Here is a 25424-nt window from a genome sequence, read left to right on the forward strand (position 1 = left end):
TTTGCAACCCCATGGACTTTAGCCCTCCAGGCTCCTCTGTCCATGGGATTCTCCAGGCAAGAATACTGGAGTGGGTAGCCATTCCCTTCTCCAGGGGAATCTTCACAACCTAAAGTTCAAACCCCGGTCTCTTGCATTATAGTCATAGGACTTCAAAATATTAATTTTTAAGGAGTACAGTTCAGCCCATAACAACCTCGCTGCCAGCATGATAATCCAAAATAAAACAAGATTTTGTTTTGTCCTATCGAACTAGGAAATGTTTCTGTTTCTTAAGCTGTTATTACTTGATGGTGGCAAACTTTACAAAGGTAGTGTCATTTTGCTCAGAATTTTTTCACATGTCAGGCTTAGTGCTAAGTGCTTCCTGGACCCAATTTCAATGAATCCTAGACATCTCCATGATAATTACAGCTGCCTTTATTGAGTGCTTACTGTGCTAAGGGCTACATTGGCTCTTGATGTGGGCTGAATAATGCCCCCTCTTCAAAGGTGTCCATGACCTAATCCCCAGAAACTGTGTCTATGGTAATTTATCTGGCAAAAGGAATTTTCCAGAAGTGATTAAGTTAAATATCTTAAAATGGGCCGATGCAATCACAAGGGTCCTTTAAAGAGGGAAGCAGGAGAGTCAAAGTCAGGGAAAGAGCAGAAGATATTACTCTTCCAGCTTTGAAGATGAAGGAGCCACCAGCCAGGAAATGCAGGCAGTATCTAGAAGCTGGAAAAGGCGGGGAAACAGATTTTCCTCCAAAGTCTCCAGAAGGAATATGATTCTGCCAATACCTTGATTGTTGACCCGTTTTCTGATTTCTGACCTCTAGTAAGAATACATGTTGTTTTAAGCCAGTAAGTTTAGGGCAATTTGTTATAGCAGCAAGAGGAAACTAACACAACTCTCATAGTGAACTAGCATTATCCCCATTATACAGATGTGGAAACTGAGGGTTAGGACCCTTAAAATGACAAAATCCCCCCAGCTGGCAATCAAAGATTACAAAGTCAGATCCCAAAGCCAATGCTCCTGACTATTATGTTTGCTGTTGCCCTGTTCCAGAACTTCAGGCTAACGCTTCCATGTTGCCTTTCACCACTAATGATGGAACTGTTCCTTGTTATAATCCCTGCACCCCCAATGTCTGTCCTAGTAACGCTTGGGTATTTTGGTTTCTGCCTTTCCTAGTATGGCCAGGTATTTCCGGAACAACTTCATTAACCCCCACATTTACTCCAGAGGGATCGCCAAGCTCATTTTTTGCTGGGACTTCACCGTCACTCATGAAAGCGCAGTAAAGCTGAGACAGAAGAATCTGAGCACTGAAGTCAGGGTAAGGAGAGCTAGCTTTACACCCCTTCCCATGGCCAGTCCTCTTTTCTCCTTCAATGTGCCTGTAACTTTTCTTAAAGGAATAATGTTTCATTTTTTACTCTCCATAATATTGGCAAAAAAAAACCAAAAACCTAAAACTATTTTAAATGCCCAGTTCTGGTGATGGTGTTGGGAAATGAACATTTTCACACAACGTGGTGACTTTGTTATTGACATAAGCTTGCTGAAGGGCAGTTTAACAATTTGTTACAAGGTGTTAAATACTTATCGACCTCACAGTTCTAGGTTTAAAATTTTATCCAGTGGTTTTTGACTCGGGGCAGACTTGCCCCAGAGATACAGGGCAATGTCTGGAGGCTTTTTTGATTGTTGCTGCAGAGGAGTGTGTATTACCAGCATCTAGTGGGTAGGGGCCAAGATGCTGCTCAACATCCCGCGGTGCACAGGACAAGCCTTCAAAACAGATTTATCAACTCTGAATGTCAATAGAGCTAAGGTTGACAAACCATGATCTATAGAAAATTATTTAAGAGAAAAAAAGAGCAAGCAGAATTTATAAACTAAGGGGCTTTGACAAGAGGGTTGCCGAGGGTTCCTCAGCCTTATTTATTCTTCAAGAAGGCCCTATGGCCTCAGTGTATTCTCTCAAGATCATGGTCCCAATCTCTTTCCCTCTGAGATGGAAAAGGTATTCAATGAAGCGATGGGGGGTTCTTGCCCATTAGAGATTTTCCTACAGGTCTCCTAATCCAAGTTCATGGTGCTTTTTCCCACTCTCACGCCCGTGGGTTTGTGTCCCTGTGAGAGCCCCAAACCCCAGGGGTGGTGATCTTTGCTGACAGTGTAGGGGTTCTGCAAGTAAACTTGACTTCCTTGTGTTTACAGGAGAACCTGTCAGAAATCCGTCAGGAGAACGTCAAGTTAACATTCAATCAGCGGTTTGTCCGCTTCTCTGCCCACGTGGCAGCCTGGGTTGTGTCTTCCGGAGTGGCCATCACCTGCTGTGTAGCCGTCTATTACCTGGCTGAGAACAATTTACAGGTAACCAGACAGGCAGGAGATCCAGGGTCCAGAGCGCAGAGAAGCAGGTGAAGGGACGGGATGCAGGAGGGGGCAGGTGGGGTCCTGGTCACCACCCTAAACAAGGTTGTGGCCAGCAGCATTGCCACTAGGAGGAAGTTTGTTTAAAAGTGCAAAATCCTGGGTCCCTCTCTTGGTCCATGGACCCAGAATCTGCATCATAAGAACATCCCCAGGGGATGTGTGTGCACATCTCAGGGTGGAGGCTCTGGGCTAGTGGAGAGATGGGAACTTTGGCCACAGACCTGGGATCAGATTCTGGTGTCCTCCTTTGTTATTATATCCCTAATGCCTCTCTTACACCAAGTAGACACTTAATAAATATTATGAACCAATGGAATCTGGCTAGTGATTTACTCTTCCCACAGGCTTCGCTGGTGGCTCAGATGGTAAAGAATCTGCCGGCAACCCAGGAGACTGAGGTTTGATCTGTGGGTCTGGAAGATCCCCTGGAGAAGGGAATGGCAACCCATTCCAGTATTCTTGCCTGGAGATTCCCATGGATAGAGGAGCCTGGCAGGCTACAGTCCATGGGGTCGCAAAGAGTTGGACATGACTGAGTGACTAACACCTTCACTTTAGTCTTCCCAAGCCCCTAATTCCTTACCTATAAATTGCAATACCTGCTTTGTTAGGTGTGTGGTCTGGACTAGAGAAAAGTTATGTGAAGAGTCTACTTAGTACCTGGTACTGTGGGTGATAAAGGAATGTTAACTTTTTTTTTAATGATATGAACTCTGAGACTAATTAGCTGGGTGGACAAAGTACTGTTTCTCTGTGCATTTCAGCTTCTCTTCTGGAAATGGGGCTAAGTGTAGCTGATTTTGCAGACCCCTAGAATTGTGGTACAGGTTGGTCTGATTGTGTCTCTTTGTTTATTGTCTTCCCAGTACTCTAAATATAAAACCTACCCTCCATGGCATGATTGATAGATCTTTTGTGATGTGGCCCCTGCCCACATCTTTAGTCTCAATACCCCACGACCAGCTATAGACCACACCAGCAACACTAAATGATGTGGCCCTAGTTCCCTGAACGCGCCATGTTTTCCCTTATCTCTAGATGGGAAACACGCAGTTCATTCTACACTGCCGCCCCTCCCCTTCATCTGGCAAACTCCTCCTTTTCTCCCGCTAGACCTCAGCATGAGTGACACGTCCTCCAGGACATCTTTTCTCACCATCACCTCCTTTACTAGATTGAGTCAGGTGCGCCTGACTCTTCAGTCTTTCCCATGCGCTTGTCACATGCAGCCTTGAAAATGCTTGTTGACGCATTTGTTTCTTCAAAAGAATAACCAGGCACCTGACCCAGCTCCTGGTACATAGTAGGTGCTCAACCCAATGGAGGAGGAGCCAGCAAGAAATGGGTGTGAAATGATACAAACCTAAGGGTTGATATTAAGGTTTGCCATGAAAGAGCTGAACCTGAGTCCCAGTCCTCCAGGGCCTGGCACTGTCTGCCTGGGTTGGAAGGTGTGACAGGGCAGCTATAAGTATAAAGAGGACTTCCGAGTTTCTCCTTGACTCCGAAGGTTTTCTTCACACTCACCTGAAGTGATGGAGGAGTGAAGGAGGAGGAGAAGAGTCATTCCCGTTGTTTGAACATCTGTGCCAGGCGGGATCAACCCTCTGCACAGCTCGAGGAGGCACATTCATTGGCAGCTACAATTTCACATGAATGGTGCCCCCAGCCATGTCATCTAGCAGCTCTGCAGCTGGGCCTTTCCTTATTTGAAAGTGAAAGTGACTCAGTTGTGTCCGACTCTTTGCAACCCCACGGATTATGCAGTCTCTGGAATTCTCCAGGCCAGAGTATTGGACTGGGTAGCCTTTCCCTTCTCCAAGGGATCTTCCCAACCCAGGGACTGAACCCAGCTCTCCCACATTGCAGGTGGATTCTTTACCCGCTGAGCCACCAGAGAAGCCAAGAATACTGGAGTGGGTAGCCTATCCCTTCTCCAGCAGATCTTCCCAACCCAGGAATCGAACTTGGGTCTCCTGCATTGCAGGAGGATTCTTTACCAACTGAGCTACCAGGGAAGCCCCTTATGTGGTCTCACTTAATTCTTAGAGTGTCTCTGTGGGTTATATGATAATCTCCCCATCAGGCAGACTAGGAAAGAGGCTCAGAGAAGCTATGCTTGTGGTTCCAAAGCTTCAGCTTATAAGCACAGGGAGGGATGCAGCATTTGACCCTAAGTTACTCTGGCTCCAAAAATACTGCAAAAGTGCAAGTGGTGTTTTCAAAGCTATCCAGAGGTAAGTAGAGGCATTGTCAAGCTTCAGGTGGGAAATAGGGGAACTTTCAGGCATCAGATAAATCCACTAGAATCTCTTACCCCAAGAGTGCCTGGCAGAGGGGCGGCATAGGCTTCACTCCAGCCAAATGCCAGGGTGGTGTCCACACGAAGGCAGGGGCACCCCTCTGACCCGCATAGAAAAGAGCAGGATGGGCTAGCAGAGGCTCCCCTTGCCCCTGATTCAGCACCCGAGGACAGGTCAAGCTTGGTGAAATGAACAAGTGCACGCAGCAGAGCAGAGGAGAAATTCCCTTGCGTCGTAGCTTTGATAACGCGAGCTTTTCTTCCAGCAGCCTGGAGCACATTCTCATGTTTCCACACCTCTTGGTGAGGAAAGTAAAGTCACAGAATGGCTGTTGGGCCATAGGTCCCTGAGTCTGATAGACCTGGGTTCAAAACTGCCAGTTCCTAGCTGGGGAACCCTGGGCGAGCATCTTTGCCTTTCTCAGCCTCAGATTGTCTATCAGTTAAGTCTATTAACACCCACCTATTGGGCTATAGTGGGAATTAAAGCATCATGTGAGTAATTCTCAGCCGAGGGCAAGTGCTTGGTAAGTGGTACTTTAATAGCTAATCTCAGAGGAGCTACTTCTGGGGTTTTCCCACCTCGGGGGATCTTCTGAGTCAGGCAGAGAGGGGCCCAATGTACAGTCAGCAACTTGATTCTCTCCCTCCATCCCCTGCAGTTCCTGGCGAACCACAGTAACCCTGGGGCGGTGCTTTTACTGCCTTTCGTTGTGTCCTGCATCAACCTGGTTGTGCCTCGCTTCTACTCCATGTTCAGGCTGGTGGAGCGCTACGAGATGCCGAGACACGAAGTCTATACCCTCCTGATCCGGTAGGTGTGGCTGTCACTCCTTACTCCAGCCTCCATTGTCACGGAGGGAAGTGGGATGGAAACTAGAAAGGGTTACACTTAAGTATCAAAGTTCTGTTTTCCAGAAAGAATTTCAAGAATAGATTATGTTTTTATGGTATGAGTTACTAGTCATAAAATCCAAAGAGCCCCAAAGAAATACAATAATTGGGTACACCTGCCCTTTGTTTAAAGTAATGGCTTATCTTTCCCAGATAAGCTTTCCCAGTAATGGCTTATCTTGCTGCCAGCTTGAGGAGCATGGTTCTGTTATGAGATGTATGGGCAAGTAGGTTGTGCATTGCACAAATGTTCTTGGCTAAGACATCATGTGGGAACTGATCATCCAGAGTTCCCATGAGTCCGACTATGAGGCTAAGTACCCACTGAATCAGCCAGGAGGAACAGGTTCATTTCTGTCATTTAACCTTCTAAATGGTTGGTTGGAGGGGGAAGTTGAAGTTGAGGGGATGCTTTTGGCGATTAATTGGCTGGGAAAGGATCCCTTTTTGTGATCCCCAGAAAGGCATTGTATGTGCTAGAGGTGACCCCACAGTCTTGAAAAAGTATAGAGCTACCTAAATTGTTTTCTTTATTGCTTCTTCTTGGCTAGTACCCTGACCATTTCCTGGTTATGGTGGTGTTTATAGTGATGAGGCTGAACTACCAGATTGACTTTTTTGTACTGATCAATTTCAGAGTCCTTACTTTACCATTGCCTCTGAGATCTGGCTCCTGGTCAGTTCTTCAGTTTTATTTTCTACCTCTTTCCCCTTCCTCAGTGACCCCAGCCTCACTCGCCTTCTCATTGTCCACAAACTGTATGCCCAGCTCAGCACCTTTCCACTGGCCATTCCTTCTTCCTGGAATAGCACATCTATACTTATGTTTATGCTTATAGTTTCTTCATACAAATCTTAAACCTTTCTATTACCCTTAAATTTGTAACAAGCATATTTTTAAAACACACACATACACACACACACACACACATACTTGTTATTTTAGATCAGGAGTTAGCAAACAACAGCCTGCAGGCCCAGCCTGCCTCCCGTTTTCATAAATCAAGTCTCATTGGAATGCAACCTTGTCCACTGGTGACATATCGTCTATGACTCCTTTCCTGCTACAACTGCAGAATTGGGACACAAACTGTATGGTTTGCAAGGCCAAAAATATTAACTGTCTGGCCCTTCACAGAAAATGTTGACTGACTTCAAGTTAATGTTTAGAGTTATCTATATATGTATTAGATAGATAGGTCCAGAGTTCATTTTTATTTGAAGAGCTATGAAACGTAAGGAATAGAAGATGACGTGTGCGTGCTAAGTCACCATATTCATGTCTGACTCTTTGCAACCCTATGGATTGTAGCCCATCAGGCTTCTCTGTCCATGGGATTCTCCAGGCAAGGATACTGGAGTGGGTTGCCACGCCTTTCCTCAAGGGCATGTAGGAAATGGCACTCCACTCCAGTATATTCTTGCCTGGAAATTTCCATGGATGGAGGAGCCGGATGGGCTACAGCTCTTAGGGTTGCAGAGTCGGACATGACAGAGCCACTGAGCACATATAGATACAAGTATTATTTTCCTGAAGAAAAAAAATTTTAGAAAGTCTTCCTTTCTACCCACACTACACCTCTGGGTACCTCCTGTCAATGGTTAGAAACAATTGGGATATTTTTTTATTGTGGTTTAAAAAAAATTTAAACCATATTCAGTGTACAGTTCAGCAGTACACTGGCTTCTCTGCTCACCAGGGTCTGTTAAACGTATCCTACTTACAATGTCCTCCTTTTGTGAGAGAAGATAAGATGTTATTTTAGAGTAGATCTTGGGATGTCAGGCCCTTACCTTAGTAGACGTAGGGGCTTCCCAACAGTCACATTAATATAACAAAAGACACCTTGATAGCTCTCCTCAATTAGGAAGTTCCAAAGGTTTTAGGAGCTCAGTGCCAGAAAAGGACAAGAAGACCAAATGCATATTTTTTATCATAAATGATAATATCACTGTACAGTAAGGCATTAATCCAGTAGATATTGAGAGTCTACTAGAGGCTAGGCATGGGTAAGAGATTTGGGATCTAGTGTTGAAAAAGGCAAATCCTGTCCCTTCCTTCACTGTGTTGTTTTGTCTAATGGTTCTCAACATTTAACCTGCACCAGAATTGCCTGGAGGGATTGCTGGGCCCTATACCAGAGTGTCTGATTCAGAAGATCTGGGAGAGGGCCAGAAAATTTGCCTTTCTAACAAGATTCCAGATGATAGTGCTGGTCTGGGGACTATACTTTGAAAACGACTGGTGTAGTGGTACATGGTTCTTGGCACATCAATGCTGAAGACCTCTTAAAACTAGCGGTTATTGATTTAGGCAAAGTGACTAGGTTTAAGAACTCAGGCTGTTAAATCAGGTGGTCCTTGTTTTCAACCTTTGTCATGCCCCTAAGCAATCCGTGTGATCTTGTACAAGTTATTTCATCTCTCTGTGCTTCAGTTTCCTCATCAGTAAGACAGGTATAAAATACTATCTACCTGATGATAGAGCTGGAATGATTAAGAGGGATGATTCGATAAAGTGTGTAGCATGTTTACTGTCCCTGGTGGCACCTGACGAATAGTATGTATGTGTACTACTATTACAGTGAGAAGTGAAATCAGATAGTTTGAATATGCCCAAAAGAGAGTGTATCAGTCAGAATAAACAAGGTTAAACTGTGGTAACAAACATCCGTGCAACCCCCATCCCCACTCCACACTCACAGTGGTTTAGACCACAAGTATTTATTTCTTGTTCATGTTGCACGCCCTTGTGGATTGGCAGGGAAATTCTGCTTATGTTAGTTACTCAGGGATTCAGGCTAATTGTCATTCTGGAGGGAAGATGGTAAGTCTCACTGGCATTTAAATACTCTAGTCTATGTGAAGTAATTAGCCTCCAACTAATAAAAAAATTTAAAAAAAAATACTCTAGTCTAGAAGTGACACAGGGTGACACGCATTGTTTATGCTCACAGCTCATTTGCCAGGACTAGCCATATGCACCCCCTCCCCAACCACAGGGGGCTTCCCTGGTGGCTCAGAGAGTAAAGAATCTGCCTGCAACATGGGAGACCTGGGTTCAATCCTTGGGTTGGGAAGATCCCCTGGAGGAGAAAATGGCAACCCACTCCAGTATTCTTGCCTGGAGAATCCCCATGGACAGAGGAACCTGGTGGGCTGCAGTCCACGGGGTCGCAAAGAGTTGGTCACAACTGAGCAACTCAAAGCGCATAACCACAGGGGGCAGGAACTTCCATCCAACCATGTGCCCCAAATGAAATACTAGCAAACATCTCCCATGACGGCCATGCAAGTAATGATAGTTGTTTTCTCTTCATTTTTTAGAAATATCTTTCTGAAAATATCAATCATTGGAATTCTGTGTTACTATTGGCTCAACATTGTGGCCCTGAATAGTGAAGAGGTAAGATTTCTGTGCCGTTTGGCTTTCAGCCTGGCTTTGACCATCAGGGAGGAAGTGAGTTTCTCCACGGTTTCTGCCTATGATGTTACAGTAGATACCATGTTACTTTTTCCCAACCATCTGTCCGTCTACTTACCCCTCGATTCATCTATCCATCCATCCATCCATTCACCCTTCCATCCTTCATCCATCCTTGGACTTCCTACAGAAGTAACTAACTCCAAAAACTAACCATTTCAACCTTCTTGTTTGTGCCAATCTGCTACACCTCTAGGCCACTTTCTTAATCAAGAAGATTCAAATTATTTTAAAATTATTGAAAGTCCGAAAACCGTAGAAACAGGAAGCTTAAAGAACCCTGAGCAAGAGAACACCCAAAGAAAGAAGTAAATTAAATTAAAAATTAAAAAAACTCCAACTTGGCACACCAGATAGCATCACAGAAAACTAACAACAAACAGCAAGCCTTAAAAAACCTAGAATATTTTTTTAAAACTTTAACTATAGAGGATAAAGAATAGGAAAATGCAGGGGTTACTTTTCATAGTACTCAAAATTATTTTTTGAGGGTCTAGGACAATTCTTAAGTGTTGAAATAAAAAACACACCAATCAAGATTTCCATATCTGGTTAAATTATCCCTCAAAAGTGAAACAGAAATAAAGACTTTCTCAGAAAGACAAATACTGCGGGAAATCATTTTCAGCAGAACTTCCAAACAAGAAAGGTTTAAAGAAGTCCTTTAGACAGAGAAAAAAAGATATAAATCAGAAGCTTCAATATACATAAAGAAAATAAACATGTCAGAGAAAGTATAAATAAAAGTAAAACTTAAAAAAAATTTAAAAGATATTGATTTTTCACAGGGTTAATAAGCAAAAGGAATGGAGGCATTATTAGCCATTGATACCTCCTGCTCTTCCTGGCTTAAAAAAACAGGATCCAGAGGGCATAGGACAAAGATGAGAAGTGTTAAGGAGGAGAGGTAGTGAGATGGGAAAGTCTGGGTACATGAGGAGGGCAAGCCTTAATAGAGGAAGAAGGCACACAGAAAGATAATAAACATTCAAAAATAAACTCAGCCTAGAGATGCATTTCTGATGGGAGTGGGTCTGATTTTCTGCTCACTCCAAGGCTCGATCAAACTAAGCTGCCAACTCCATTCTTATGAGACGGTGGGGGGGGGGGTGGGGCAGGAACAGATGGCAACAGCCTCCTCCCACATCCCAACTCTTGTTTGCCTTTGCTTTCCAGTGTTGGGAAACCCTCATTGGCCAAGAAATCTACCGACTCCTTCTGATGGATTTTGTGTTCTCTTTAGCTGATTCCTTCCTGGGGGAGTTTCTGAGAAGGTAAATATTTGTCTGTCTTGAGTAATTAGTACCTGCCGTTGTAACCAGAGCTCAGCATTGGCTGAGCAGGAAGTATGGGTCCCTTCTGTATTCTAAGTGTACACTGTCCTAAGTCTGCCTATTGTCCTTAGGAATATTGTTTTCTTCTGAATTAACTGAAATTTCACCTTGACAGTTCTGTTGTCAAAGTTCATTTAGTTCAACCGGCCCTTTATAAGCTCCTAAGAAAGAAAGTTCTATAAATGAAACACAGAAAGTGAGTCATTTGAAATCGTATCTACCATAGATCATTTTAGCCTTCTAGTGTATGTATATTCTTCCAGATTTTCTGTGCACATCCTGTTTTGTGTGTGTGTGCATGTGTGCATGCTAAGTTGCAAAACTGCTATGGAGTTTGTATAGTGAGAATTCCTTGTCATCTTTCCATGTTTGTACCTATAGATTTATCTCATTGTTTTCACTGAATTTAATTAATGCGTTAATTTTTAATTTAGACCCCAAGTGTGCAGGATTGGGGCAATATCATCATTGGCTCATGTATGGTCCTCATTTATTTATGCATTTATTTTATAATAATATTATGAGCATCTCATTCCTAATAGACATTTATGTATTTCACAAGCTGCCATGGTAATAAGATGGCATGATGTAATGCTGATTCCTTCCTCAGTGGGTTGAATGCCAAATTTCCTCAGTCTCCCCTAACTCACGTTTAGTTCAGCCTCTGTCCAGAGTCTGGACATAAAGGTGAGAAAGTTTTTGTTGTTGTTATTTTGTTTGTCTTTTATAGCAGGTTTTTTTGGGGCAATTCTTCTGTATGAAAAAAAATCAAAGTGGTCTCAACTGTCTTCAGAATAAATGGCGACCTAGGTTTCCTCCTTGTGGATTTAGAAACAGGGAAACACCATTAACTCAATAGCAGTAACTGAAAGTTGAGAATTTTTTAGTTTATTTGGGTTGAGAGGCGCAAGTTTAAATATAGATTTAAACTATATTAAAATAAAGGTTTAAAAGAAATAAAGATTTAAAAGCAAACAGTGGTATAAAGAAGATAATAGGTGGGGTAATTTAAATAATCTCATTTAAATAATACCTGCCGGGAGCCACTATGGGAGGTCCCGCCCGTGACGAGGTCATGAAGAAAATACCTGGCAGGCAAGGCTGTCTAGGATAAGGGACCCTCCAGGTTGGCCTCGGCCTCTACCCTACCCTGTATCCTCCCCCCTTTTTCTGCTGTTCTTGTTTGCCCTGTTACAGATTCTTATGTTGCCTGCCGAGAGTTCTCCTCCTCCTCTTTCGTTGAATGAGGACCAACTTAAAACCCTAATTAATAAATCTCCTGGACGCTGGTACCCTATGAAGGGGCCAGGGATGAAGGAAATGCTTCAATTCAAACCCTTTTGCTGGCATTCTGGCTTGTTTGATAAATGTGTGCTCTCATTGCAAAAAATGCTCATGATTGTTCCAAACATCCTAAGCACAGTACGCTAACAAAAGAAACTATTAAGCATGGGTCCCTCCGCGGGGTGAGAAAAGCCCCACAAATATTATAGCCACAAATGTGCCTAATAGAAAATGGTTTAGATAGAGGTTAGCTGGTGACTTCTTGCAGGTAATTAACTTTTAGACTAAGAGCCTGTTTTGTGCCATATCTGCTGTTTTTGCAATCCTTTGCATTTCTGTTCTGTAAAAATGTAATCCTATCTAGTTCCCATGGAGATGACACCTAATAGAAAGAAAATAGATTAACCACAAAAAAGACAGGGTCGGCTACTGAAGTTGCTTAAAGTTGCACCAGGTGCAAGCCATAAAATGTCAACAGGCCTGAAGGCCAAAAGATATTATACATAGAGATTAACCATAAAAAAGGCCCTAATAGGCACAGAGCCCTTTGGGGGGTGAGGAAGCCCTATTAGAGAATACAAAAAATATTGTTTTGTAAGTGGTTATTCGATCAACGTTTGATTGATGTTAATGTGCTGAGGTTGTGCAGTGGAAACTATTGTTAATATAGTTGGAGATCTAGAAAAATAAGAGTTTAGCCCTAGTGTAAAAACAATAAGATAATTGTTAATTTTAACCAGGAGTGCTAAACAGGGGCTGCCTCACCAGAGCCGCATAGTCTTTGTGTGCTAAATTTTTTAGATAAATTTAGCTGAGAATTTCTGCAAAAAGACTGACTTTTATGTTAACAGGATTGTATTTCTATTATGTTGCAACCTGCTGTATCATGAGACTGCCACTTTTCTGTTTTCTGCTAAGCCCAAGGCCAGAAGATAATGTACAAAGAATCTATGGAAAAGACTCTCATAAACAAAAATATACAGAGCACACCTGGTTTCGTGAAGGACAAGCTGATATAATGTTGTAAACTAAGTCTGTATGCTTATCTGCCCCTTAGAAATATACCGACTTAGGGTATAAAGGCTACGGTGAAAAATAAAGCAACTGCCAGACTCTGCTGCATATCTTGGTCTGGCCTCTCTCTCTCTCTCTCTCTCTCTCTCTTTCTCTCTTTCTCTCTCTCTCCCTCGCAGATTTGGCCCTATCAAGGCTGGTCTTTCGTGTCTTCTCTCGCCGACGCCATTCATCCTGGGGGTTCCCCTGGATCCTGCTGGGGCTGGACCCCGGCAAATACCTATTTTAGTAAACCTATTAATAATTAGTTATCTGTTTAAGTAGTAGGTGGGATAATTTAAATAATGTTCTCTAGAACCACTTTAGCAGTATCTCCACTTGAATCCTTTGTGTTAATTTGTGTTAATTCCATTTTCCCTTGATTCCCTCAATTATTTCTTCTAAAACATGCGCATACTTGGAACTTTTCAAAAACTTGCAAGGGTAGTCATAACTTCATTCCAAACTGGTGAAAGTTTGTCCTCCTTTGTTGATTGTGGGGAATTTTTTGAAGGAGGCAGCTGATAGTTTGTGTATTAACTTTATCATATTTTCACAGAATCATTGGGATGCGGCTTATCACAAGTCTTGGCTTACCGGAGTTTGACATTGCCAGAAATGTGTTAGAACTCATCTATGCACAAACTCTGGTGTGGTAAGTTTTGAAATCTTTGGTTTGCTCAGTGGTTCTCACCTGACTGTGAACTTGGAGTTTTGGTGGCAATGCCCAGAATCTGTTGTTTTTCAAAGCTGCACAGGTGATACCAAATCTAGCCAGTCTGAGGACCTTGCATTCATGTCCCAGAATATTCTCTTCCTTTATGAGGATTTCAGCCAAGAATTGACACGGAGCAGGGACCCCAACCTGAAGGGCAATCTGGATAAACTTGGACTGTGGGGCTGGCTCTTCTACTCATTGAGGTCACTGAACTTCTCTGAGCCTCAGTCTCCTCATCTGTCAAACGCACATAATAAGAGCTGCCTTCGACTTAGTTGACGATTAAGTCAGGTGATATGAGAAATCTGCTCTGCAATCTCAAATAGGCCATACAACTGTAAAGCGCCTTATTTTCCAACTCTTTAAAGTTGCCCTGGGTGATTTGGCTCTCTGCAAATAACTCAGTAATGTCAATGAGTTTATTTTCGGAGGTGGTGAAGACTTTTTCTTTATGTCGTTTAGGTGGTGCATTTGCTTACTGCCAGGACGCTACTGGCTGCTGGACAGTTTACAAAGTCCTTTTACCCAGTGAACAGGATGCCACTGGGCAAGTTATACATAAACGCTCTCTAAACCTTAGTTTTCTAATCTGTTAATGGGGGAAATAGTAGCATCTATGTTATAGAATTTTGGTGAGGATTAAGTGAGAAAATGCGTGCATTAAGTGCTTGGCGAGTAACTGACTCAGAAATGTTTATAGGTAGGGATATTATATGACTGTTGTTATCCTTTTAAGGGCTCTTTTTTTAAATTTGTAGTACAAAACACATAATCTAAAATTTACCATCTTAACCAGCCTTCCTATTTTGTTTGGCTTGTCTATCACTGGACTGTTTTTAACTTCATATTCTCTTTTATGTTGAGTGCTTTTTATAAACTTGAATACATTTTCATGAGTCTTTATTTTATCATCATCAATGGGAAATCATATCGTTTGACTTAAATTGCAAGTCATTTGAAAAATAAAATCAAACCCATCATAAAAAGTAAAATTCTAGCTAGATGCTGCTATCAAGGCTCTCAATCTAAAAACTGCCTCTTTTTTTTTTTTTTTTTTAAGGAGGTTGGCAAGTGTTAGGACTTAAAGACATTAGTACCCAAGCTGAGATTTTCTTTGGGCCTCAGCAGCACTGGGGAGAGTTAAAGAGTGAGGGCCCTTCTCATTTGTAACAATGCAGTTTAATGCCTGTCCTGGCAGGATGTCAGGCCTTCTCGAATGCCAGATGAGGAGGTGGAGTTCACATCCAGCATTTGGGACACCTGGGTGAGGGCTGCCCAAAGGCCATCTGGGGGTTTAACTAATGGCCGTGTGGGTAACGTTCTCTGCAGAATCTCTTTCCCAGAACTGTGGATTCTGGATATGGTAGGGATTTGCCGGGTTGCCGTGTTGGAAGCAGTCCCCTTCTGTATGAGTTTTCTAGGGCTTTGATAATAAAGTACCACAGGTACTTATTTATTAATAACTTTAATAAATGGTGGCTATTTATTAAATAATAAACCGCACAAATTTATTTTCTCACAATTCTGGAGGCTTGAAATCCAAGATCGAGGTATTGGCAGGGTTGACTTCGTCTGAGGCCTCCATCCTTGGCCTGAAGATGGCGCCTTCACCCTGTACCCTCACATGGTCTTCTTCCCTCTGTGTGTCTGTTAGGGCCCACATGAGGTTAGTGACCTCATTTTACCTTGATTATCTCTCTCAAGGCCCTATCTCCAAACACGTTCTCAGGTGTTGGGGTTACAACTTCAACACATGGGTTTGGAGGGGACACACTGCAGCCCGTAACACCCTCGCCCTTCTCCCCACACCCGTCCTTAACCCATTCCCTGCACCTTCCCTGATCTCTGATGCTCATCCCCACTCTCTCATAGGATTGGAACCTTCTTCTGTCCTCTGCTGCCCTTTATCCAAATGATTACTCTTTTCATCATGTTTTACGTCAAAAATGTGAGTCAGTCTGAAATTGGAACCGATTGGCTTTGCTGTCCCATATGACCCAGTGGTGGTTGGAATGGGGTGGGGGACCTGGGAAGGGTATCAGGGAACTGGTGTCTAGCTAGGGTCCCCTTGTCCTGCTCCTCTGGCTGCACAAGGGAGGTGACTGCATCTCTTTCTTCAGATCAGCCTGATGATGAATTTCCAGCCTCCGAGCAAAGCATGGCGGGCTTCGCAGATGATGACTTTCTTCATCTTTCTGCTCTTCTTCCCATCCTTCACTGGGGTCCTGTGCACCCTGGCCATCACCATCTGGAGGTAGGAGATGGCAGCCTTGGAGGCGGGGGTGTTTTAAAATGTAGGTTTTATCATTCTTCAGGTATAGTGAGACCAACAGAGCAGAAGACAACTATCACTGAAAAAATAATTGGTCAAGAAGCAACAGTTAAAAAAAAAAGAAGCAACAGTTAGAACCAGACATGGAACAACGAACTGGTTCAAAATTGGGAAAGGAGTCCATCAAGGCTATATATTGTCACCTTGCTTATTTAAATTATATGCAGAGTACATCATATGAAATGCTGGACTGGATGAATCACAAGCTGGAATCTTAGCCATCTTATGTAAAAGTGTGTAGTTCAGTAGAGTTAAGTATTTCACATCGTTTAGCAACAGGTTTCTGGAACTTCTTCATCTTGTGAAATTGAAAGTCTATACCTGCCATACTCTGTAAATTTCCCTCTCCCCTCCTCTGTCCTCCCAGCACTTTCTACTTTGTTTCTATGATTTGGACTACTTTAGATACTTCATGCAGAGTACATCATGAGAAACACTGGGCTGGATGAAGCACAAGCTGGAATCAAGACTGCCAGGAGAAATATCAATAACTTCAAATAGGCAGATGACATCACCCTTATGGCAGAAAGAGGACTAAAGAGTCTCTTGATGAAAGTGAAAGAGGAGAGTGAAAAAGTTGGCTTAAAACTCAGCATTCAGAAAACTAAGATCATGGCATCTAGTCCCATCACTTCATGGCAAATAGATGGGGAAACAATGGAAACAGTGAGAGACTTTATTTTCTTGGGCTCCAAAATCACTGCAGATGGTGACTGCAGCCATGAAATTAGAAGACAGCTGCTCCTTAGAAGAAAAGCTATGACCAACCTAGAGAGCATATTAAAAAGCAGACAAAAGTCCATATAGTCAAAGCTATGACTTTTCCAGTAGTCATGTATGGATGTGGGAGTTGGACCATAAAGAAGGCTGAACACTGAAGAATTGATGATTTTGAACTGTGGTGCTGGAGAAGACTCTTGAGAGTCTCTTGGACAGCCTCTCTCTTTCTGCCACTAGGGTGGTGTCATCTGCACACCAAGTTCCCTTGGTAACCAACAGATGCTATGACCTAGGGATTAATACATCTGAGTTTGGTCACCACCTGTCAGGTGCCCAGTTTTGACTGGCACAGCCCCCTCACTTCCTCCAGGTTGTGCAGGTTCCCAGCTGGGGAGAAGCCAAGTCACCACAGAGAGAACAGAATGTCCTCTAATGAACTGAAAGGCCCGTCTGGTCAGGCCTCTTCTTACCCCTCCAACCTCACTTTCATTTTCTTGATGAGAGCTATAACCAACCTCAGTTCAGTCCAGTTCAGTTGCTCAGTCGTGTCCGACTCCTTGCGACCCGACAGACTGCAGCACGTGAGGCTTCGCTGTCCATCACCAACTTTCAGAGCTTGCTCAAACTAATGTCCATCAGGTCAGTGATGCCATCCAGGCATTTCATCCGCTGTCATCCCCTTCTCCTCTTGCCTTCAATCTTTCCCAGCATCGAGGTCTTTACCAATGAGTCAGTTCTTCCCATCAGGTGGCCAAAGTATTGGAGTTTCAACTTCAGCATCAGTCCTTCCAATGATTATTCAGGACTGATTTCCTTTAGGATTGACTGGTTTGATCTTGCTGTCCAAGGGACTCTCAAGAGTCTTCTCCAACACCACAGTTCAAAAGCATCAATTTTTCAGTGTTCAGCTTTCTTTATAGTCCAACTCTCACATCCATACGTGACTACTGGAAAACCCATAGCTTTGACTAGACGGACCTTTGTCGGCAAAGTAATGTCTCTGCTTTTTAATATGCTGTCTAGTTTTGTCATCGCTTTTCTTCCAAAGAGCAAGCATCTTTTAATCTCATGGCTGCAGTCACCGTCTGCAGTGATTTTGGAGCCTCTCCCCCCCAAAATAAAGTCTCTCACTGTTTCCATTGTTTAGACAGCAAACAATGAGTCCCTTGGCCTGGAAGGAGATCAAAACAGTCCATCCTAAAGGAGATCAGTCCCCAATATTCATTGGAAGGACTGATGCTGGAGCTGAATCTCCAATACTTTAGCCACCTGATGCGAAGAACTAACTCGTTGGTAAAGACCTTGTTGCTGCGAAAGATTGAAGGCAGGAGGAGAAGGGGCTGACAGAGGATGAGATGGTTGGATGGCATTACTGACTCAATGGACATGAGTTTGAGCAGACTCCAGGAGATAATGAAGGACAGGGAAGCCTGGCGTGCTGCAGTCCATGGGATTGCAAAGAGTTGGACATGACTGAACAACCAAACTGACTGACTGGATGGCAAAGAGTCAAACCAGTCAATCCTAAAGGAAATCAACTCTGAATATTCATTGGAAGGACTGATGCTTAAGCAGAAGCTCCAATATTTTGGCTGCCTGATGTGAAGAGCCAACTCATTGGAAAAGACTCTGATGCTGGGAAAGATTGAAGGCAGGAGAAGGGGACGACAGAGGATGAGATGGTTGGCTGGCATCACTGACTCAATGGACATGAGTTTGAGCAGACTCCAGGAGATAATGAAGGACAGGGAAGCCTGGTGTGCTGCAGTCCATGGGGTTGCAAAGAATCGGATGTGGCCAAGCCATTGAACAACAGCAACAACAAATACAGACCCCAAAAGGAGGGGACCTGTCTCACCATGGGGGCCACGTGGGGAGGAGACACCGGCGTCTGTCAGAGGCAGAGAGAGAGAGAGTAGTAAATGTGGGCAGAAGTCTTTACTGTGGTTTCAGTGGGAGGAGAGGGCAAGGCAGGGTCAACAGGCTTAGGAGGGGCAAATGTGAATAATCTCATCGGGCTCTGGGGTGTAGGGGCCATCTGGGGTTGTCTGGTCCTGGCGCTGGGGTGGTGGGGGCAGAGGAACAATGGCCCAGAGTGTGAGAGCTTGACAGAGGAGGTGGGGTGGGACGTGGGCTCGGGACTCATTGGTTTGCATGTGAAAGACGTGCTTTGTAGGCTAGCCCTGGGAAAGGCAGTCTCTCTAGCATTAGTGAGGCCCCAGATGTTACAGATCGGAATAAAAAGACAAGCTTCATTCAGTGTTTAGCCCAAGTTCCCTTGGTAACCAACAGATGCTTTGACCAAGGGAGGAATACATCCGAGTTTGATCACCACCTGTCAGGTGCCGCGTCTTGACTGGCACAGACCCCTCGCTTCCTCCGGGTCCCACACGTTCCCAGCTGGGGAGAAGCCTGGTCTCCACACAGAGAACAGAACTTCCTCTGATGAACTGAAAGGCCCCGTCTGGTCAGGCTCCCTCTTACCCCTGCAACCTCACTTCCCATGGCTGCATCCTTCCCCAGCCTCCCAGTCTGTTCAGGGTCATCTCTTTGAAGCGGTCTCCCTGCTCTCTTTGCTTGACCTTCTCTCCTCTCTCAGCTCAAAAGTCCTGTTGGAGATCTGACCTTCATGACCATCCCCATCTTCTGTGCATTCCCTTCTCCTCCCTTTCTCTCTCAGGGCGGTTTCCTTTCTTCATTTCCTAGTTCACGCCAGAAATGACTTTGGATCTTTGTTTAATTGTACACTCACTGATCGACCATCTTTCCCATTAGAACCTGGGAGGGCAGGTATCATGTCTGCCCTGTTTACTGTGGGTTCGCGAGAGCTTAGTATCTAGCACAGTGCCTGCTACTGATCTCGAGGAGACAGCAGTGAGTGGTGACTTGAAGCAGGATCTTAGTTCCCTGCCCAGGAATCGAACCTGGGTAGCCTGGGTGAAAAGCAGGAATCCTAGCTGCTAGACCAGCAAGGGCTAGAGGCTAGAAGCAAAGTTCCCGGCTTTTGTCTTGCTTGAAAGCAAGAATGTTTTAAGGAGGCAAAAACTGTAAAAATACAGTTTTTTTCTACCAAAAAACTGTACAAAGTTTATTATTAGAGATGCAGTACAGTAAGTGGGAGCGCACACAGAGAAACAATTTTTTTAAATTTAAGATAAAGGCAGGCAGAGATACATACATGGAGAGAAAGGGTGTGCGCTTCCTCCGGTAAAGAGGTTAAATCATTTATATAGGGCATTTTTTCTGGGTCTTTGTTTACCTTTGGCCAATTATCTTGTTTCTTTTTCCATACCTCACCTGCCCTGGGACTTTCCCCAACGTGCGTGCGCACCTTTTAGGCAAGATAGATTCCAGCACAGAGGCCTGTGGGAGGCTTAGCATCACCTATTATGGGGTGGTGCCCCCTCCTTTTCAACCCCAAGGAGCCTTCTGTACATGTGTGGTTGGGGAGGTCTCCTTGACCTCAAGAATGAGAAAATGTGGTCTCTTTATCTTTTATCTGGGCAAGACTCAGCTCATCTCTGCCTTTGCCATTGTGTGTGTGCTAAGTCACTTCAGTCGTGTCCTACTCTTTCGGGATCCCGTGGACTGTAGCCCGCCAGGCTCCTCTGTCCATGGGGATTCTCCAGGTGAGAGTACTGGAGTTGGGTTGACATTTTCTTTTCCAACCCTTACCATTATTGTTCTCTTAAAGTATCCACTGGAGACAAAGTCCAGCTATTTACCCTGTTGCTGTTGTTATTTCTATCTGGATGTGTAAACAGAAGGCTGAGTGTAAATGTCTCACCTGGAGCCCATCTGTGTCTTGCCTCAAGAAATATAAACAGGAGGCTAGTTGTAAATGTCTAGCATGGAGCCCATCTATCTTCTGCCTCAGTTACAAGTGCAGTGGGCCTATGTCAAATGAATGAGCAAATGAATGCACAAGGGAGTTGACTTTTAGAAAAAGTTTTTTTTCATTTATTTTTATTAGTTGGAGGCTAATTACTTTACAATATTGTAGTGGTTTTTGCCATGCATGACATGAATCAGCCATGGATTTACATGTGTTCCCCATCCCGATCCCCCCTCCCGCCTCCCTCCCCATCCCATCCCTCTGGGTCTTCCCAGGGCACCAGCCCTGAGCACTTGACTTTTTAGAATACTTGTAGAACTGGAACTCGGCATCTTCAGGGCAGGCTCCTCTCTTACGTGATGTTCTCAGCTGTCTCACCGTGTTGCCTTTCTTTTCTCTCTTCCTAACTAGTTCTTCTAGTTTCTGCTTGTTCACAACTGACTTCATGTGGCCATTATTACAGCTCTAGCTTCCCTAGATTACAGCCTCCCCTCTTCGTATTTCTTAGTTCAAGTTCCTAAGGAAGAGAGTCCTATCACCCCAGTTCATTTCTTTGTGCCAGGACATGGCTGAGGTCACAGCCTGGTCTTTGGATGGGTGACAGTTGGATCAAGTGATACTGCTGTCCAAAAGCTGGTCCTCAGAATAAGGTCATAAGGACAAAACACGCTGGCCGGGCCTGTGAGAGAGAGGGCTTGCTTTGGAAGGGGATGTAGATGGAGCAGGTAAGGATCACTGGTTCCAGGTTAAGAGCCCAGAAAGGACTGGGCTATTCTAGAAAAACTATACCTGAGTCTGGCACTAGAGATGTTCCCCTGTCCCTTGTTTTATCAGATTGAAACCTTCGGCTGATTGTGGTCCGTTTCGAGGTCTGTCCTCCTTCATTGAGTCCATCTACAGCTGGATCGACACCCTGAAGGAAAGCTCCAGCTACGAGTGGGTTGTTTGGATCTACCAGAACCTCATCGGGAGCGTGCATTTCTTCTTCATCCTCACCCTCATTGTCTTGTAAGTGGGGTTCTTCTGAAAACTAGAGGGGGAAACACCGCATCAACTCAGCATGCGGGCAGCTAGGCTTGGGCGGGGTGGGTGTTTGGTGGGAAGGCGAAGGCTGCAGTGTAGCTCAGTGTTCTGTGCCATCCCAACTCTGCCCTTGAATTTTTCTAGAAGTTATTTAATATCTTGTCCCTTTTTGGGGTCTGTTTATGAAAAAAGGAACACCTGATCTGCCCCCTCTTAAGAATTAACATGAAAACAAAAAGAAAAAAACTGGGTGTGAGAATGCTTAGGGAAATTACCGTGTGATTCTTTCTGAGGTTGTGACTATCTTAAAGTGGGTTGGGTGTTATGGATATATGGGTTAGCATACTTTCATTTTCAAATTTTAAAATGATTTCTAACTTCTTGTGAAAAAGAGAAAGATCTGCCAAGACTGGACTCCTTTTCCTGCAGGAACAGTTGGTCTGCTGACCGCTGCTCCTCTTTAGAAGCCAAATTCTGATGGCTGAACTTGTCTGTCCTCACGTAGAGACACAACTCAACATCACAGACTAGTGGAGCCAGCCGATGCCAATTATTGAGTGACCCCTGGATCTTACAGGTGGAAGTGAGAAGCCTTGCAGAGACAGGGATAGTTCCCATGCTGTAGAGTCTATTTATTGTAGAGGAGGCTGGAGCCTGGGTCTCCTAGCTCTTGGTCATGCTGTCCCTCCCAACACTGGTTTGCCTTTAGCCCCCTTACTTAAAATAGGAAGTTCTTCTGTCTTGCTCTTCCAAACTTTTAATTCCCTGGGGAGCTTGTGAGAAATGCAAACTCTCAGACCTTACCCTGACCTATAGCATCTGCATTTTAACAAAATCCCAGGAAGTCTGTACCACAGGGAAGTTTGAATAGCACTGTCCATATTCCCAAACTCTGGTTACACATTAGAATCATATACGTGAAAAAATACTGCTCAGGAGTTCCCTGGTGGCCTGGGGTATGGATTCTGGGCTTTCACTGCTGTGCCCAGGTTCAGTCCCAGGTGTGAGAACTGAAATCCCACAAGTCAAGCGATGCGGCCAATAAATAAATAGATAAAATAAGTTAAAAATACTATTAAGGACTTCCCTCGTGGTCCAGTGGTTGGGAATCTGCCTGCCAATTCAGGAGACACAGGTTTGATCCCTGGTCTGGGAAGATTCCAAATGCCTTGGGGCAACAAAGCCTGTGTGCCACAACTACTGAAATCCCTACTCTGCAACAAGAGAAGCCATTGCAATGAAAAGCTTGTGCACCACAACTAGAGAGAAAGCCTTTGTGCAGCAACCAAGACCTAACGTAGTCAAAAATAAATAAACTTGTTGTTTGTTGTTGTTTAGTCCCTAAGTTGTGTCTGACTCTTTTGTGACCCCCAGGGACGGTAGCCTATCAGGCTTCTCTGTCCATGGGATTTCCCAGGCAAGAATACTGGAGTGGGTTGCAATTTCCTTCTCTAGGGGATTGTCTGGATCCAGGGATTGAACTCAGATCTCCTGCTTGACCAGAAGATTCTTTACCAATGAGCCACCAGGGAAGCCCCCAAATAAATACATAATAATAAAAATACTGTTAAATGTTTTCACCACAGAAAAAGAAATAATAATCATGTGACATGAGGGAGTGTTAGCTAACACTATGGTGGTAATCATATTGCAATATATAGATGTGTCAAATCAACACCTTAATGTTATATGTCAATTCCATCTCAATTAAAAAAATTAAAGGAAAACTAGATTGGGTAAAGTTTGTATAACTATATGAATTAACTAAAACTCATTGAATTACACTCAAAATGAGTACATTTTGTAGTATGTCAACCATGCCTCAATAAAGCAATAAAAAGAAGGAAAGATACTGATGCCTGCCCTTGTGCTCAAAAAAGCTCAGTTAATTGATCTGAGGAGGGGCCACGGCAGGAGTCTCTTCTCCACCTCTTAGGTGATTTATGTGTAGAATCCTGAGAACTATTGCTGTAATGAAGTTAACCTCTAAGTCACTCAGATACAACTTTGCAGGAACACTGGCTGGGCCAACATCCATCTGTAAGCAAATAAATGAGTTCCTAAATGAGTGGCTACCCAGTTGAAATTAGGAGCCTGCAAACCTTGGAGAGGGTGTCTGCCATTCTTTCTTTCCTGCAAAGCATTGGAGAGAGCATCTGCCATTCTTTCTTTTCTTCTCTTCCAGAATCATTACTTACCTTTACTGGCAGATCACAGAGGGAAGGAAGATTATGATAAGACTGCTCCATGAACAGATCATTAACGTAAGTCCCATTGGACCCCTTTGTTACCCTGCCCACCTTTAACATTCTATAATGAAATTTTTCAAACATCATCCAATATAGAAAATAGTAGAATGAACCTTCCCACCACCCCGCCCTGACCACCATCAACATTTGTGTACTCTTATGTCCTCTATACTGTCCCTTTGCTATAAATCTCTGGATTATTTTCAAGCAAATCCTAGCCTTTATATCATTTTATCTGTAGACTCTTCCATACACCTAAGAGATACACACTAAAAAAAATAACCACAGTACCAATCATCACACCTAAAAAAATTAATAATACCTTACTATCATCTTATAGTCAGTCAAAGGCCAAATTTCCCCAGTTGTCCAGTTAGTGTCTTTTTACAGCAAGATTACTCAAGTAAAAAGTCTGGAAAAGTGTCACATGTTGCATTTGGTTGATGTGTCTTTAATGTTTCTTTCAATCTCTAACTGTTCACACCTCCCTCTTCTCTTGCCACTTATTGTTGAAGAAACCGGGTCATTTGTCATATGCAGCAGTTCCCTCATTCTGGATATATCTGAGTTTCAACCCTGCAGTGGTGTTTAATAGGTTTTTTTTTTTTTTGTATTTCCTGTAAATGAATGGTGAAATTTAAAGACCTGATTAAGTCCAGATTAAATTTTTTAGTCAGAATAATTCATAGGTGATGCTTTAAGTCAATATTTCTAATGGTATTACCTCATAACATAAAATGTCTGATTGTTTCCTTTTTTGTATGTTAAGAATGATCAGTGGGTCCATGCTTGGTCAGCTAACCTATCCATAAAGCTTCCCAGTAGTCTTTCACCTAATAGATTTAGCAGCCTTTGATGAGTATAGTCCATAGGGTTGCAAAGAGTCAGACACGACTGAAGTGACTCAGCATGCATGCACGCCTTTTTATTCATTGTCCATTTATTTCATTAAGGATTGCAAAATAGTGGTACTCTAATTCTAGAATTTCTTCTGCATTTTTTTTTCTTCTGCATTTATTAGCTGGAATTCTTCTATAAAAGAAGAAATTTTACTCATCAACTGTTAGAGCACCTTCAAATACCTTCAGGAGAGGAAAGATGAGGTTAAATACATGACTCCCTTTATTTACCGGTTTTCAAAATGATGATTTGGTCCTTCAGTGTACTCGTTTGCTAGGGCTGCAAAGCAAAGTACCACAAATGTGGCAGCTTAAAACAGCAGAGATGTATTGCCTCACATTTCTGGAGGCCGGAAGTCCAAAGCCAAGTTGTCAGCAGGGTTGTTTCCTTCCAAAGCTCAGAGCAAGAGTCTCCTCCCTACCTCATTTTTTCTGGTGGCTGCTGACTAACCTTTGTGTTTTTTGGCATAACTTCATAACTCCCATCTCTGCCTTCATCTTCACAGGCTCTTTTTCTCTCTTTGTCTGTTTCTCCTTGTTGCCTAAGGACTTCTCATTGAATTTAAGGTTCATCCTCATACACGATGATCTCATAAAAAAAAAACAAAAAACCTTTAATTTAATTACATCTGCAAAGACTCTATTTCCAATAAAGTTATATTCACAGGTGTTGGGGTTTGAATAAGAATAACTTAAACATATCTGTTAAAAACGGAGACACTGTGCTTGCTCCGGCAGCACATATACTAAAAACAGAGACACTATTCAACTCACTAAACCTAGAACCTCCAAATGTGGCCAATGAGAAGTTATCATTATGAATTCATAGATTTAAGTATATGTTGGCATCTTTCAATTGTAAT

The 25424-nt window shown here is 43.4% G+C and overlaps 1 protein-coding gene across 5 annotated transcripts in view; it reads left to right on the forward strand.

Annotated features, from left to right (window-relative positions):
- The window catches only part of TMC5 (transmembrane channel like 5), a 78058-nt gene that overhangs the window by 46002 nt on the left and 6632 nt on the right, over window positions 1–25424 (forward strand). For all 5 annotated transcript variants that reach the window (XM_043455747.1, XM_043455750.1, XM_043455751.1 and 2 more), the window contains exons 10-19: window positions 1184–1328; window positions 2216–2371; window positions 5399–5550; window positions 8958–9036; window positions 10291–10388; window positions 13345–13440; window positions 15376–15451; window positions 15624–15757; window positions 21225–21398; window positions 23599–23677. In XM_043455747.1, coding sequence (XP_043311682.1) covers window positions 1184–1328; window positions 2216–2371; window positions 5399–5550; window positions 8958–9036; window positions 10291–10388; window positions 13345–13440; window positions 15376–15451; window positions 15624–15757; window positions 21225–21398; window positions 23599–23677 — 1189 coding nt within the window. The remainder of the gene's footprint in view (window positions 1–1183; window positions 1329–2215; window positions 2372–5398; window positions 5551–8957; window positions 9037–10290; window positions 10389–13344; window positions 13441–15375; window positions 15452–15623; window positions 15758–21224; window positions 21399–23598; window positions 23678–25424) is intronic.

This window comes from Cervus canadensis, chromosome 32 (assembly GCF_019320065.1).
Source record: "Cervus canadensis isolate Bull #8, Minnesota chromosome 32, ASM1932006v1, whole genome shotgun sequence".
In the NCBI taxonomy this organism is placed as follows: domain Eukaryota; kingdom Metazoa; phylum Chordata; class Mammalia; order Artiodactyla; family Cervidae; genus Cervus; species Cervus canadensis.